The 15,247-nt window shown below is 38.5% G+C and overlaps 1 protein-coding gene across 2 annotated transcripts; it reads right to left on the bottom strand.

The window, feature by feature from the left end:
- Nucleotides 1-2,989: 2,989 nt before the first annotated feature.
- On the bottom strand, nt 2,990-9,773 carry LOC148041683 (lysine-specific demethylase JMJ18-like). 2 transcript variants are annotated; one of them, XM_087681232.1, is made up of 12 exons: nt 9,611-9,773; nt 8,077-8,344; nt 7,824-7,901; nt 7,653-7,730; nt 7,054-7,530; nt 6,755-6,970; nt 6,360-6,521; nt 5,911-6,276; nt 4,743-5,826; nt 4,560-4,663; nt 4,257-4,454; nt 2,990-4,013 (listed from the first exon to the last, which is right to left on the bottom strand). In XM_087681232.1, exons 2-12 carry the CDS (start codon nt 8,335-8,337, stop codon nt 3,900-3,902), a joined length of 3,138 nt encoding a protein of 1,045 aa, XP_087537358.1. In that variant the 5' UTR covers nt 8,338-8,344; nt 9,611-9,773; the 3' UTR covers nt 2,990-3,899. The 2 variants fall into 2 exon arrangements, with proteins under 2 accessions (XP_087537358.1, XP_087537367.1); XM_087681241.1 differs by lacking the exon at nt 9,611-9,773 and adding an exon at nt 9,434-9,589.
- Between the last annotated feature and the right edge of the window lie 5,474 nt (nt 9,774-15,247).

Here is a 15,247-nt window from a genome sequence, read left to right as displayed (position 1 = left end):
CTTGACCCTTTTTGACTACATGCAAAGTTTCAAATTACCTCACGGTGGATCAGCGGAAGCGCTTGGCACTTTGAGGCTAGCAATCTGAATGTATCTTGGGTCAACTTGATCATTGAACTCTATCTCAAGTTCTACAAAGGATGGTACTACCAATGGAACAAGAAGTCATCATGGATGAAGCTCATCAAGGTGTCTCTAATGGTCATTTTTGGTAGATGTCACCCTTCAAAAGATTCAACAGGCTAGATTGTGGTGGCCTTTACTAGAAATCAAGTAGCCAAAGTATTGACTTTTTGCAAAGACGGCAATACTCATGCACGTGTGTGTGTGTGTGCGTGCCTACACACGTAAATCTCTCTCTCTCTCTCTCTCTCTCTCTCTCTCTCTCTCTCTCTCTCTCTCTCTCTCTCTCTCTCTCTCTCTCTCTCTCTCTCTCTCTCTCTCTCTCTCTCTCTCTCTCTCTCTCTCTCTCTCTCTCAAACTATCTTTAATTCCAACACAATGAATATTTTCACATTTTTCTCAAGTGATATTTGATAGCCACAAGAAATCCTACTACAATTCCATAATAAACCTTATAAAACATTCACCTAATTTATATATCTTTCAAACCAAACCTTGTCTTTGTAATATGTTGATTCTTTCAATTAGTAGTATTTTCCCACACATGAAATATATGCCATTCTAAGTTGTGTAGAAGTTTTTGGAAGTCACATGCACATGTTCCGTAGTCATATATGAAATGAAGAGGAAGTCCCTAGTATGCATTACTTTTTCAAAAATGCTCGTACCGATCATAAGGCATAATCATTACATGCTATACACCTTCAACTATGTTGATTGGTAACACAATGAATATTTTCACATTTTTCTCAAGTGATATTTGATAGCCACAAGAAATCCTACTACAATTCCATAATAAACCTTATAAAACATTCACCTAATTTATATATCTTTCAAACCAAACCTTGTCTTTGTAATATGTTGATTCTTTCAATTAGTAGTATTTTCCCACACATGAAATATATGCCATTCTAAGTTGTGTAGAAGTTTTTGGAAGTCACATGCACATGTTCCGTAGTCATATATGAAATGAAGAGGAAGTCCCTAGTATGCATTACTTTTTCAAAAATGCTCGTACCGATCATAAGGCATAATCATTACATGCTATACACCTTCAACTATGTTGATTGGTAACCGAACCAACTCATCCTCTATTTGTGTTGTTTCTATTCATCATATCAAAACATAACACTGAAAGAGAAAAGTAGCAATTTGATTAGCAACTAACTAGTAATAAGCACTAGAAACTAGTTTATTAGTTAACAATGAAATTGCAACAACTACGATAGAGTCGATAATATGTATGACAAACTTAGAGAACGTGTTCAATGATGAACACATATACTTAAACAAAAATGACTATTGATGGGAGCAAACTCACAATCATAGAAACAATTAGAATATCATTGCAATGTCTACATCATGATAATTCGGATTAGGAAATTGGACAACTACAACAAACAAAAAAATGAATGAATACACTACAAAATTGCTCTCCTTCTCATAAAGCAAGTACATACAATGCTTATGTAGAACTCAATGGTTGTAAACAATGCACTAGAAATGTACATTGTGCTAGATTACACATCAACTTTCTACTTTGGAGAATCCAGTTGAACACTTTAGTTTATGAGTTGGACAAAAACAATCTTATATAGGACACCAAACATTATTTGACATCTACACTTGCCCATAAGCAATAGCAAAGTAGGCTAGATCTTAATAATTCTAAAATCTAAGAGGTAGGTCATTGAATTGTGGAGGTTGGATAGCTTTTAGACACATTGAAACACTGTCTAAAATATTTCAATGTTCTAATCGCTAAAATTTAAGAAGAGCCAAAAGTTACATTTTTGAAGGGCATGGTAAAGCAATAGTTAAGGGATATTACATTTTCTTGAGGGGAAATTTACCTCTAATTAGTTAACACTTTGTAGGTGTCTTGTTTTTCTCTTCTTTTTCTTGAAAGGGTTTGATTCTTTCCCTTGTCAACCATCAAAATCAGCACAATGATAAAAATTGAAAACCAACACACACCAATTCTCAAATCTTCAATCATACCACAAATTTAGGTTGCATAGCTTATTACCATTGAAATCAGCACAAGGAAATAAGAAAAACAGATATATGGCAATGCTCCAATCTTCAGTAGGCATGGACTACCTTATTTCCATATTTCCTCCTAGCTCCAATAACAAACTCATGTCAAGAAAAGGAAAAAACATCTCAATGAAACTTCTAAGTTGGTAACCTAGGAAACTTATGACTTGTAAATGTAAGTTCCTATGACTGTTTCAACTAGAGAACTCAAAAAACTACAACTAGAGGACTAGAAAAACTAGATAATTTTTTAACAAAATTTAAATTTTCACATCAACTTGGAGGCAAAATTATTTTTTAAAACACTAGTATAGTATAAAAACTGAGATTTTGTCACTTGCTTCACATAGATGCCAAATTTACTCAATTGGCTGATCAACCTAGGAAAACATTTACAATGACAATTCCTAAGTACATGAAACGTGGAATGAAGGTGTGTACCTTTGTTTCTTGCGACTCCAAAGGCATTCCAATTAATGGTGTTGCTTGCTTACCTTTCATCATGTCAATTTAAGTTCTGATATTTGAGCCATGAAACTAGCATTTTAATCCTCTCACAAGTACATACCAATGCAAGGGCATGTTCTATGTTCTTCAAATCCATGGTGCTGCTTGCTTACCTTTCATCATGTCAATCTCAGTTCAAAGATTTTGTAAGTGCCTCAAACCTTAAAAGGGCAGTTCTATAGCCTTAATTTGAGCCATGAAACTAGTATGTTAATTCTCTCACAAGGACATTCCAATGCAAGAGCATGTTCTATTTTCTTCAAGAAATCATTCATTGCAAAATCTCCTCTCTAAGTTGAAATGTAATGCCAACCAAAAAAGATGTAAAAGCTGTTTGTATGTTAAGAAAACTGATTGTTAAAGCTCTGTTTCAAAGGCTTCAATGGACATTCACAGCAAGGGGAATGCTATAACCCCCCTGAATCAATGATCTTGTGACAATTCTGGTGGACTTCTTCCGCCCCATGGATGAGCAGAGTTGGCATTGGCACTTGTCATGTGCCATGATACATGTACCACGCATTGCTCTTCCAGTATGATGGAATAGATTTGGAGCACTAAGGAACTATGGTGCTTTTGTAAGCAACACAAATTTGTCACAAGTTTTTATTGAGTTTGTGGCAGATCAAAAGTTGCCTCAAAGAATAGCTATCCAGTAAAGGACATGCTGCAAAGAATGAATGAATCAAAGAAAAAAATGAACAGGTTGCCAGAATTTCACTTGCCAGGACTGGACTTTGTGAGTTGCCAGAAAAGATTGTTTCTACCATCTGCAGTACTTGGCAACTGCTTCCATATGGCTATAATACAGCCGACAGCACCTTGTCCCTGCTGCTGGTGGTCCTTTTGACCAACCTGAAAAGCACTATCACAGAAGTGCTTCCCACTCAAGAAACCCTTCAGCATGTTTTCCTTGTCACCTTTGAATCTCAACTGTGAAATTCACCATTGGCTTGCAGAAAGCTGTGATTGCATTGTAGAACACCTCAGAGTTTGAAACCACCCCAGCTTGAAATGACCACATAAACATAAGATCCACTTCTTTGAGCCCATATTAAATTTGCAGGCAGGTTTCCGGACTTTCAAAGTCCAACAGGTCTGTTTGCCCCTCGGCACAAGATTTTCAGGGGTTTGGGAGATGCTGCTAACTGTCTGGACCTGCTGAGATCTTGTATATCAATGCATCAAAAAGTTCCCCAAACAGGACTCCTTTCAGCAAAATGATTTCATTAAAGCTTACGCGATGGCCAGAAGTTCCATTGATTCTCAGGTAACTCAGCAGCACTAAACCGTCCAATCCAATATTGAACACACTGATGCTGACAATCAAGTGACTCTATAGCCTGCATACCACCAAAGTAAACAAGCTGATAACAGTGATAGTGACATGTCAAACAAACCATTAGCCATTTGAGCTGCTAATCTATCCTTTATGCTCACACTCACACAGACCTACAAAAATTTAACCAAACCAACCAAGCATCCCTCTCCAACCACAGATGAATAAATATCTCTATTAAATAGAAGAAACAAAACCCAGAAAGAAAACCAGAATGGGCACCCTAAAGAAAGAGAGAAATTTTTACCTCTATGATGTGTGGGCATGTGAAGCCAAACAGTTCAAGACCTCGAACATCCTCAGGTGCACGGACAAACAAGGAACCCACTTTTTCGTTGTTGAACCACAATCTAATAGTCATGTTGACACGCTCTTGAACCTTCTGCCAACATCTTTCAATAGAGGAATCAATGAACACCTCACCAGGATAATCCTCCATGACAACCTGAAAATATGTCCAGTTAGAACATATTTGCAGTTAAAACAATCCATCATATAAGGATATCATGTTTTGTTAAAGCAGTCATAATGATTGCCAGGAATTACCTACCTTGAACAAAGGATCTGCATCAACATTTTCTATGATTTCTGATATATAGAAACAAGACTTGAACGGATCTAGAAAACTGGGAAACATAACACGACTCTGAAAACCTGCACAGGTTCACACATCAGAGGAAAGGTAAACACCACAGAAGCCAAAGAAGGTAATTAAAAGAAAGAATTTCAGTACCTGCAGGAAATATTGCTTGATTGTTGCACCACGCCTTTCGTGTTACAATTTGACCAGTCTTCAGAAGTTCAACTTTGGGGCCTAATAACTGTGGCTTTGCACAACCAGAAGAGTTGAACCTTGCAACATGGACTACTGTAGAGTTTTCAACTCCTCTTACAAGAGAATAACCTGATGGGTGAGAGGCTGGTGTCATACAGCTGTCGAGAGTCAACCACTTTCTGTCTCCTGCATCCTTCGCAGTTCCAGGTAACAAGCTGCCAAACAGCTTTGGTGGTGCAGTTTCATTCGATGACTGTTGCTGCAACTCTAAAGTCAAGTCTCTTTCCTGAGGAGCTGTATTGTAGCCCACCAGCAGTTGTGTAAAAGCATCATCAGATTTGCATATGTTCAAGCTTTTCCCAAAGATATGAACTGTTGAGTCTGCAGAAGTCCTCAGGTCTTTATTCAAACCATTTGAGGTCAAAGCACATCTTAGATTACCATGGGCATCTACATCGTCTTCATCATCACTAAGTACAATCACCTTTGAGCTTCCCTTAGAATTAGGCCTCTTTTCGGAATGAGAAAGAAACTGGGAGCTCTGTTGACTGCCCTTAACACCAACTGGCATGAAAATCTCATTGCAAAAAAAGATTTGTGCTGGTTTCTCCAGATGTTGCTGATTTACCATCTTGCTGTTGGCATACACGGACTTGTTTTCCATCACAACACCATTGGGACTGTTTGAAACATTGTAATCCCAAATTAGATGCTTAGGCAGTTCTGACTTTTCCCTTTGTTCCGAGTTTATAACAGCCTTGGTGGAACCTTCCAATGCAGCCACAAAATCCTCTAATTCAGTTACTTCATAGCGATACAGAGCATATTTCATTGTCCAGTCACAGGGACAAAGTTCTTGTGCATGCTCCAGACATGCATACTGCTCAGGACAGCAGCTGCAACCTATTGCAGAGAGATGCAGATCATAATGGCATATAGGGCACTCTCTTGCATCCACTGCATCAAAACTTGTATCCATTTTCCTTGTTTGTATGGTATTCGCTATCCTGAAACGCCTAACACGTTCCAAATCCACTCGATTCTACCCAATCCAGCAAAGCCAAAAATCAGATACTTCAAAAATGTTGCAACACAATAATAATACACAAAAATATTGGCAAATTACCTTTAAGACTTTCAACACAATCCCATACTGAGCAAGGAGCTCTTGCCACACATTATCAACTGCATCATTCCTGTCTTGTAGACCATGGCATGCACTCCTTAGAGCTTGCTTCACAGCCCCTAATAGAAGCTTATCATGAGAAACAGAGCTTTTACGTCTCTGTTCTTTGTACAGCTCTACTGCATTCTGCCCAAAGGGTAGCCAGTCGATAGGTGCAACATTCACAGCCTCCGCACAGTTGAAGCCACAATTAAAACCAGCATGATAAGCTCTGGGAAATGTCACAACAAATTCACCAGCCCTTTGCACTGCTCTATAAATTGGAACGCCTGATGCCCTCAAAATAGATGGTGATAGCTGGGTCACCTGTAAAAGTTAGACATATTAGAAACATAACCCACACCATTCCCATCAGGAATGCCATGCGTTAATATAAATTGATAGCTAACCAGCTTATGAAGAAGATCAGGTTGTTCTTTGAAAAGATGTGGCAAGTGATGCCTCATAGCCTCCTCAAAGATACGGGCACCACTGCTTGGCACACCATACCACACCTTTGGAGAGCCAAAGTGCATATAATTCAAGGAATAGAAATAATGATCCTCCACATGCTGCATAGAGAAAACTTATGTTAACCACCTTAAGGCACCGTGTTATTAGCTCTAAGATCACAGATATAGACATCTTGTTTCTGAAGAAACACAGACTATATGCTTGCAACCAGCAGTCAGATCCTGAATGAATCCCTTGCAATGAAATGAATCGCTTGATTCAAAAGTAAAAACAAAAGTAAGAGAAAAACAAACTCCAGATTCATGGATCATAATGAAGAATCAAAAATTACCCAACAGAAGGAAGAAAAGCACATGCCAACATAAAGCCAAGGCCTATGTACTCCAGAAATCTCTTCTTCCTCAAAAGATAAAATTGACCCTGGAAGGCGTGCGATGTTATTCAGGTTCCAACCTGAAAGTTCATAAAGACTGGCCTCCCTTTCTGGTTTAAGTTTTGGAAAACCACTCCCAAACACTTGTGTTTCAATATCTGCTCCATAGAGAACCTGGTACAGAACAATGTCAAAACTTGTGCGTTTGATCATTTAAAAAACTGATCATTTTAACAATAATCTGAGCTACCACTCACCTCCATTTGTTCTGTTGGTTGCTCTACAATTCGCCAGTATTCTCCTTCTATGCTCTCAATAGAGACATCCTGCTTTGCTATCTGTTCGCCAAAATCCGCAAAATAAGCTTCCTTGAAATCGTTTGCATATTTTTCAAAGGCCTTGAGGCTAAATATTGGACCAGGTTCAAAACCAAACTTGCTCTCATCATCAGATGAATCGTCTTCAGAAATAGAGAGCTTCTGTTTGATGCATTCAGCTTTGCGTGGCCTTCTACCTCGCCTCCTTTTCTTAGAGGTGCTCTTCACTTGAGCTTCCCTCACCTGCAGTTTATCAATCTGTTGAATTTTTGTTGCAAACATAACATTCTGCCTCTTTTCACTGTCCCGCAATGGACAAGGGGGGCGCCACGAATATGGAGGAACAATACGACAAATGCCATACTTCTCAGCTTCAGCACTTATGCTGGCAATGTACTTCATTGTATCTCTGAACTCCTGTGACAGAGAAATGCAAACAGCTTCAAAGATGAGCATCTGCAGAAGCGGGCTGATTACAGAAGAATAGTCAAGGAAGCTTTTAGAGCCACATGAAGACAGTAGAGATTTTAAAAACTTGCCTCCTCTAATGGAAAGAAGACTGGAGCTTCCTCGAGAACTGGTCTGCGACCACCTTCTGGCCTCCATCTTGCTAAAACCTATTCAAAATACAAATCAGTAAACTCAGTCTAATTGAATGTCTAACACAACACACAACCTATTTTGTAATAGAGACTGCATAAAGGGCATACCTTCTGGCATTCTTCACAAGATGCACAGCCCCTTGAAACCCCTACAGGTAGACCTGATGACTGGGTTTTATCATTTACCTGCACAAATGTATTCAATTTCTTGGTTCAGATGAATGTTAAAATTTTCAATCATCCTAAAGTGATCTTATACAGCAATTTGACTGCTTGACCAGAGAGCACAGACTAACAAACCATTGATCTTGCCTAATGCCTACCCACAAACACACACACATGTAGAAAGACAGTAGAATACCTTAGGATCATACTCATCTTCTGAGCTGCTTTCAAACTCCTGATAGCTTATCCAAGGTCTATGTCTTAAACTTCGGCAAATATTTATTTCATCTTCACTGCCACAACTCGTCTTTCCTCTTGATCCTTTCGAACCTTTTCTTCTAGTAGTTCCCGTCGATGAGCTTTCAACTGCTGCATCGGAATCTTCATGCATTCTTTTTAAGGTGAAAGTCATGGGATCTTGTATCCCGGTATTGTCAGCACAACCTCCATGCCCCATACCAGATCTACAAGGACCAATGCACCATTCAATTAACAGGCACCCATGCTCTCCACTAAAAGGGAGAGAAGCTGAGAACAAGAGAGCAAAGAAAAAATCGCAATTGCTTTGTGTCCAGCAGCCAAACAACATTATGAAGACAATCAACTTTCCTCACATAATACATCTCCCCTAGTGTGGACAAGTCACAATTACTCCATATTGCTTGTAGCTATTCTAATAACCTTGAAATTTGAATTTTAAAAGGCCCCTCCATGGTCTCCCTTTTCTGAAACATTCATGAAAGAGACACAGAAACAATGCAGGCAAACACACTGATGAAATCCAAGAATCTTCAAACTTGGGACATAACTAGCCATTGATCTGCATGTTGCGGACATAATCTAAGACAAGCGGCTTCCAGCTTATGAGTAACCACTCAAATCTTACTTTTCCCCTGCCAAATCCTGGTCCATCCTGACCTTGAGATGATCAGATCCTCTGACACTATCAGCACTTAAGGCAAATAACATATACCATATAGCGCACAGTACTGGCAATACAACGCAGACTCACACCTATTTATTTTAGGGCGTAACATTCATATGTGTACACTCTGAATGTTAACCGAGGGCCTCAAAAATCAAAATACAGATTTTCAACACTAAAGATACCAAAAAACATGACATGAACTGCAAAGCTTATAATGAAATTCAATCAAATTACTAGAATTAATGTTCTCTTTCCTGATCTGACACCAAAATTGCACGAAAACCTAGAACAGAAGCATACCACAGCCATGACTGATTTAAGTTAGAAGAATAATATTAGCTTATCATCAAATTCAGTCAAATTACTAATATCATGTTTTCCTTTCATGATCTGACAGAAGCTTCAAATGTTCACCGACCTTTCTAAAATCACAAAAAATCCTACCTTAGCTACGACTGATCCACCTTAAATGCTGTAAAACTAAACAAAAAATTCGGGCAATTGACAGAGAAATCACGACACAGAAAATCAAACAACACACCTAACAAAACCGCATGGATTATATTGCAATTACTGAGAGATCTAGCAATAATGCGTCCAATCAAGGAAGGAAAAAACAACATACCTAACTAAACTGCACAGATTAAACTGCAATTAGTGAGAGATTATGCGGCGATGACTGGCAGATCCAGCAATAATCATGACAGGAACGCCTCCATCAAAGGAGGAGGTAAAAAAAGCTTGGCAGAACAAGGAAGAAAGGCAGTAGGTAGGACAATAGAAAAAGCAATAATAATGGTACCTGGTTTTGGCAGTGAAATTGGATCGAGCCGGCCTGCGGGAATCGCTGTTTTCTAGTAACTACAAACTGTATGTGTCTTATTTTCCTCTTTTAAATCAGGAACTTTATGGGAGAAGCAAGAAATATGAACCCAAGCAAGGCACGCCGTCACTCAAAGCGTACCATCAGAATAAGTGGCAATTATAGGAAGGGGGGAGGGGGGCCTGGCGGGGGAAGGTTTCTCACCCAACCTTTACATGTTCATTAGGTTTTTAATTTTCTATTTTCCTTTGTTAAATCCTTTGAGGAGGGAGTGTGTAATATTCATCACTTTCTCTTTTCCTTGTGAGCATACCTGGTCAATCTGGGGGGGGGGGGGGGGGGGGGGGGGGGGGGGGAAACCCTTGCAACAAGCTGTGGGGCTCTTATGCCTCCATGCTAGTAAGGGCCACACAAAAAAGAGCCACATGCCTTATCGTTACGAAAGTCCCCAATTCCCATTCCATGTGGTTTTCCTTTTCCCGAGGGCGAAACTTCGCCAAATTTCGCCCTGCAAATGAGATACCAAACACCTTTGCTCGATGCACTTTCTTTTCTCAAGCAAACCTTCACGAATTTGAGCTATACATGTGAGGTACAAAGCAAAAATTTTTGGCCACAATTTGTGCCCCAAAACCGCCCCTTATAAATTAATATGGCTATAACATAAACTGTTTGAGGCATTTCGTTGCCAAAAGTCTCATGGATAGTAACATAAAGGAAGAAGCAGAAAACTTGCAACTCTTCGCTATGAAAGTGTGCACGTCATATGTTTGTTAACAATAAGATGAGTATGGATTGTGTGTGTGTGTGTGTGTGTGTGTAGATACCCTACAAATCTAACTAATATATTATTTTCGCTAGAGGTTCGAAAAGACCCAAACCTACCGCCTTTTCCAAACCTCCCTTTTTCAATCAAAACCCCCTCCTCTCCCCTCTTTCTCACTTGTAATCTCTCATTTTCTCTTCCCCCTCCATTTTTTCATTAAAGCCTCTCTCCTTCCCCCCACCTCCATTTTTTTAAATTAAAACCCCCTCCCCTCTCTCTCACATATAATCTCTCTCTTTCTTTTCCCCCTCATCTTTTTAATTAAATTTCTCTCCCCTGTCTCTCCCTGATGTGTAGGGCCTAGGTTTTCTCTCTCTCTCTCTCTCTCTCTCTCTCTCTCTCTCTCTCTCTCTCTCTTTGATTAAACTTTTTAATTAAATATTTTTAAAAGGTTTTTTTAATTTATTTTTTTAATATAATTTTTCACACACTTTGAGAGGGAGATAGAAGGAGAAAGAGAGAGAGAGAGAGAAGAAGAAGAAGAAGAAGAATGATAAAAAGAAGAAAACTGAGAGAGGAGGGAGGAAAGAGGAAAGAGAATAGTCTTCTTTAATTAAACATTTTTCTTCTCCCCCTCCCCCTCTCTCTCATGTGTAGGGCCTAGGTTTTCTCTCTCTCTCTCTCTCCTTATTTTAATTAAAAAGAAAGTTTAAATTAAAAAGTTTAGTCTAACTATGAGGAGAGAGAGAGAGAGAAATATACAAAGAGCAAAAAAGAAATAAGAGGGAGGGTGAGAGAGAGGGGGGAACAAAGAGAAAGATTTATAGAGAGAGGAAATATAAAATTTAAGAGAGAGAGGAAAAGAAAAAAGGAAAAGAGATGAGAGAGGGGGAGGGAGACAAAGAAAAGAAAAGGAGAGAAAGAAAATAAGAAGAAGAGAGAGAATTTGAACATAGAGAGATTTATAGAGAGAGGAAAGATAAAATTTAAAGAGAGAATAAGGAAAAAAAGGAAAAAAGAGGAGAGAGAAAGAAAAGAGAGGAGGGGGGAGAGAGAGAGGAGAGAAAGGAGGATAATAATAAGAATAAGAAAGAGGAAAAGAGGAAGAGAGATGGGGAAAAAGAGAAAAGAGAAAAGTATTTTTTAAATTTAAATATATTTTGTGAGAGAGAGGGAGAGGGGGAGAGAGAGAGAGAGAGAGAGAGGAGAAAAAGAGAGAATATAAACATAAAGAGAGAATTATATATAAAAATATAAAATTTACATACTTTAAGAGAGATTGAAGGGAGGGAGGGAGAAAGTGAAAGAAGAAGAAGAAGAAGAAGAGAGAGAGAGAGAGAGAGAGTCGAACAAACAGAGAGGAAAAATGTAGAGAGAATTACAGAGAGAGGAAAGATAAAATTTAAAGAGAGAGAGAGAGAATAAAAACAGAGGAGAAAGAGAGAAGGAAAAGAGAGGAAATAGAGAGAGAAGAAAAGCGCAAAGAGAAGATAAGGAGAGGGAGAGAGAATATAAATTTTTAAAAAGAGAATAGAGAGAGAGAGAGAGAAGAAGAAGAAAAAAAAGGAAAAAAGAGGAGAGGGGGAGAGAGAGAGAGAGAGAGAGAGAGAGAGAGAGAACCAGGAGAGGAGAAAAAATAAACTAAAATAGAAGGCAGAGAAAGAGAGAGAGAGAGAATTAGACATAAGAAATTTAGGGGGGAGAGGAAGAGAGAGAGAGAGTAAATTAAAAAATTAGAAACAGAGGAAAAAGAGGAGAGAGAAAGATGAGAAATGGATTGTTGAGCGAAGTTACCGTGCAATAGCACCATTACTTTACTCATCGCTTCGAGGCAATGAACCGGCCTAGCATTCCGCATGCGCGAAGCGCGTGTGGAACGCTAGTTATTATTAAGGTTGGGGATTTTGGTGATCAAAGTTTATTTATCATCTAAAATTGCAAAGTTAGCAATGGCATAATCACCCTACATGATACGCATGCACACACACCACACAAAAGTTATGATGAATGCCAATAAAAAGCACTCGCATGTCATAAATTTGCTTACAGCACTCCATTTTGAACATGTTACAACCTTGGCTTAGAGTATATCTATAAATGGCATTTGAAACGACACCCAACATATCTAAGACTTTGCATTTCCAATTTTCCTTCACTTTCTAGCACAAATGAATTGTTATTTGAGCTTCTTTATTTTCTCAAACTTTATTAAATGGATGACAATCCACCGCTCATAAGGTGTGGATCCGAAATGCACAACTAATGCAAAAAATAAACTTTTGTTGTTTCAGTAAAAGGTTCAAAAGCACTTAGAAGCTCTCTCAAATTCTACAGTGAGAATCAAAGGATGTTTATACCTTTGATTATATGCATTGAAATGTCCAAATTTCCATGTAAAAACCCTCTTGATAGTGATTTTGGTACTTGTTAAAGAAGTGGAAAGACACTATTATTTTGGAAAAAATAAGCAAAAAAAACTACTACACTAGCATGGTGTAAAATATATAAAGAGGCTATTTTTTCATCATTCAATGATAATCAAGTCTCTTTTCGTCTCTCAAGCTTTGTGCATAGCTTTCATGGCTTCCTTCACCTTCTCTCTATTCCTCCTACCTTTCTCGCTCTTTTACTAGTATCTCTCTCCTCATTGTCTCTATTCTATAGTCTCTCTCCTAATAGTATTGTCATATTTAATTAAAAATTTAGGATATTTGGTCTTTCGTGTTAAAGAAATGTTTCTTTCTCATACTTTGTCCAACAACCTCAAATACCATGGACAAGGCCTTCAAATTCTCACAACTTTAGCAAAAAGGTAGTCCTCCATATTATATATCCTCCTTACCATAGAGCACCAATAATGTTAAAGTTCACATTTTTTGTGTAGGCAATTTTCTAATATATGATTGTACGAGTAGATAATATCAATCTTCACAAAAAATATTTTTGAGGTCCTTATAAACATGGATTTTGAAAAGGGATACGATGAAATCAATACGTGTTGGTAGTAGATTCCTGAGTGTAATACAAACATTATTCACCAATACCTACAATCAAGCCACAAAATATATTCCACCACATGTATTTCCTTGCTTTCTCTTTGTCCACTTTTTTTTTCACATTCCAAACATTGATTCACATAAATGGAATTTGTTTAAACCTCTTTGAGCTGGCAAGATCACTACAACAAGAGTGTTTGCTAGAAGAGCAAGCCCATAAGCTTTCCAAGAAGCAAATCAATGGTTTCAAAACATCTCTCTTTATGTTGGTATATTTGGCATTGATACTATGCTTTAGTGCTTCTTTTGCTAGAAGCTAGAGAGGGAGATGAGTAATCTCTTGTTGGACAAGGATGGAATAGTGGCCAATTTCATGGCCCTTAGTGACAACCCAGACATGCAAGGGTGGTCTTGACCTCCCCAACCTTGAGCTTAAGGCTTGGGTGTTACTATTTGGAGGCTTCAAATGGCTAGAGTTTCCTCCATCAATCTTGATTAAGGGATGGCTAGACAAAGTGAAGATGAAAGGTGGGCCACTAAAGGGTTTTGGGTGGCTAGATTTGTTGCTTTTAGGATAGAAGATTAAGATTAAAACTTATAGGCTATGTGGCCTTAGCTAATATGCGGAAGTTTTAGAGGCCACCAAGTGGAGAGCCAAATGGGATAGGAAAGGTCTTTTGGACCTTTAAGTAGGCCTTCGACCCACCAAGAGCTCTGATCAAGGGCAACTTGAAAGTAGCGAAAAGGATGGCTAACGAAGGTCTACTTAAATGGTGCAATGTGACAAGTAGAACTCAAACCTAATGGCAAAGGATGCTCTATATCAAATTTTTTATATGGATTAGAAGTAGAAGATGTGGTTGATCCAATTATTGGGAAGCAAGCAACTAGACTAGCCTAGACCATCGATTGTTCACTTCATCAACATGCTTAGTTCTTATGTGTTCCAACTATGATTCCCCTATGGAATGCAAAAGAAGAGAGGACTACCACTCCAAGTCAAATGACCACTTCGAAAAAATGGTACAATTTGGGAAGGAGAAATTCCCCAAAACCAAGGTCAAGCCTTGAGGAAAAGAATGGTTAGATTTTGGAGGTCCAATCCCTCATGAAAAACGGATATGGTGGTAGTGAGGGTAGTGATGAATAAATACTCTTTTAAGGACCAACTAAAGAAGGCCATGGAAGTGGAACCATTATGTCGCTATCTAAGAGAAAAGAAGAAAGTATCATGCATCTATTTTCAGGATGTAGGGAGACGAAAGCCCTATGGATAGAAGCCATGGGATGGATGAAATAAGAAAGACTTGATGATTGGTTAAAGCTTAAAACTAGCCTTTTTGGAGACTATTCATGCTCAATAAAGAGTCCTTGGGAGTTTGGAATGTAATTCGAGGGATGATGATGGATTGGATTTGGGAAGGCAAAAATGAGAGACTTTTTGGAAGAAAATCTCACTCCATTGATATTAAATAGGTTTGGCCTAGAGTAAAGAGGGAGATCCTTATAGTTTGGAGAGGCTTGAGGAACAAAAGCTTCAAGATGTTTCAAGAATGCAAGGCATTTTTGAACCTTCATGCATTTTTGTGCACTTCTACAAGTGGAGGGTGTCATGTCATCCCTACATTAAAAAGCCATACATTCAAGCTGTTTGAAGGTCGGCAGCATTCAAGCCAGTTCAAGGTAGATAAACATTCAAGGTATTTCAAGGTAAACAAACATGCTAGCAGATTCCGATAATTCAAGCATTCTAGGAGTTTTCTTTAATGTAGATGTTCAAGATGCTATGGAAGAGAAGAAGATGACTTACAAAAAGGGTGCCCACCACAACAAAGAAGGAGATTAGGAGCAATT

This window comes from Lygodium microphyllum, chromosome 1, assembly GCF_053477565.2.
Source record: "Lygodium microphyllum isolate KBCC chromosome 1, Lygodium_microphyllum_v1.1.10, whole genome shotgun sequence".
NCBI lineage: Eukaryota > Viridiplantae > Streptophyta > Polypodiopsida > Schizaeales > Lygodiaceae > Lygodium > Lygodium microphyllum.
The sequence above is the reverse complement of the archived record's forward strand: the minus strand, read 5'-3'. Positions and strand labels throughout refer to the sequence as shown.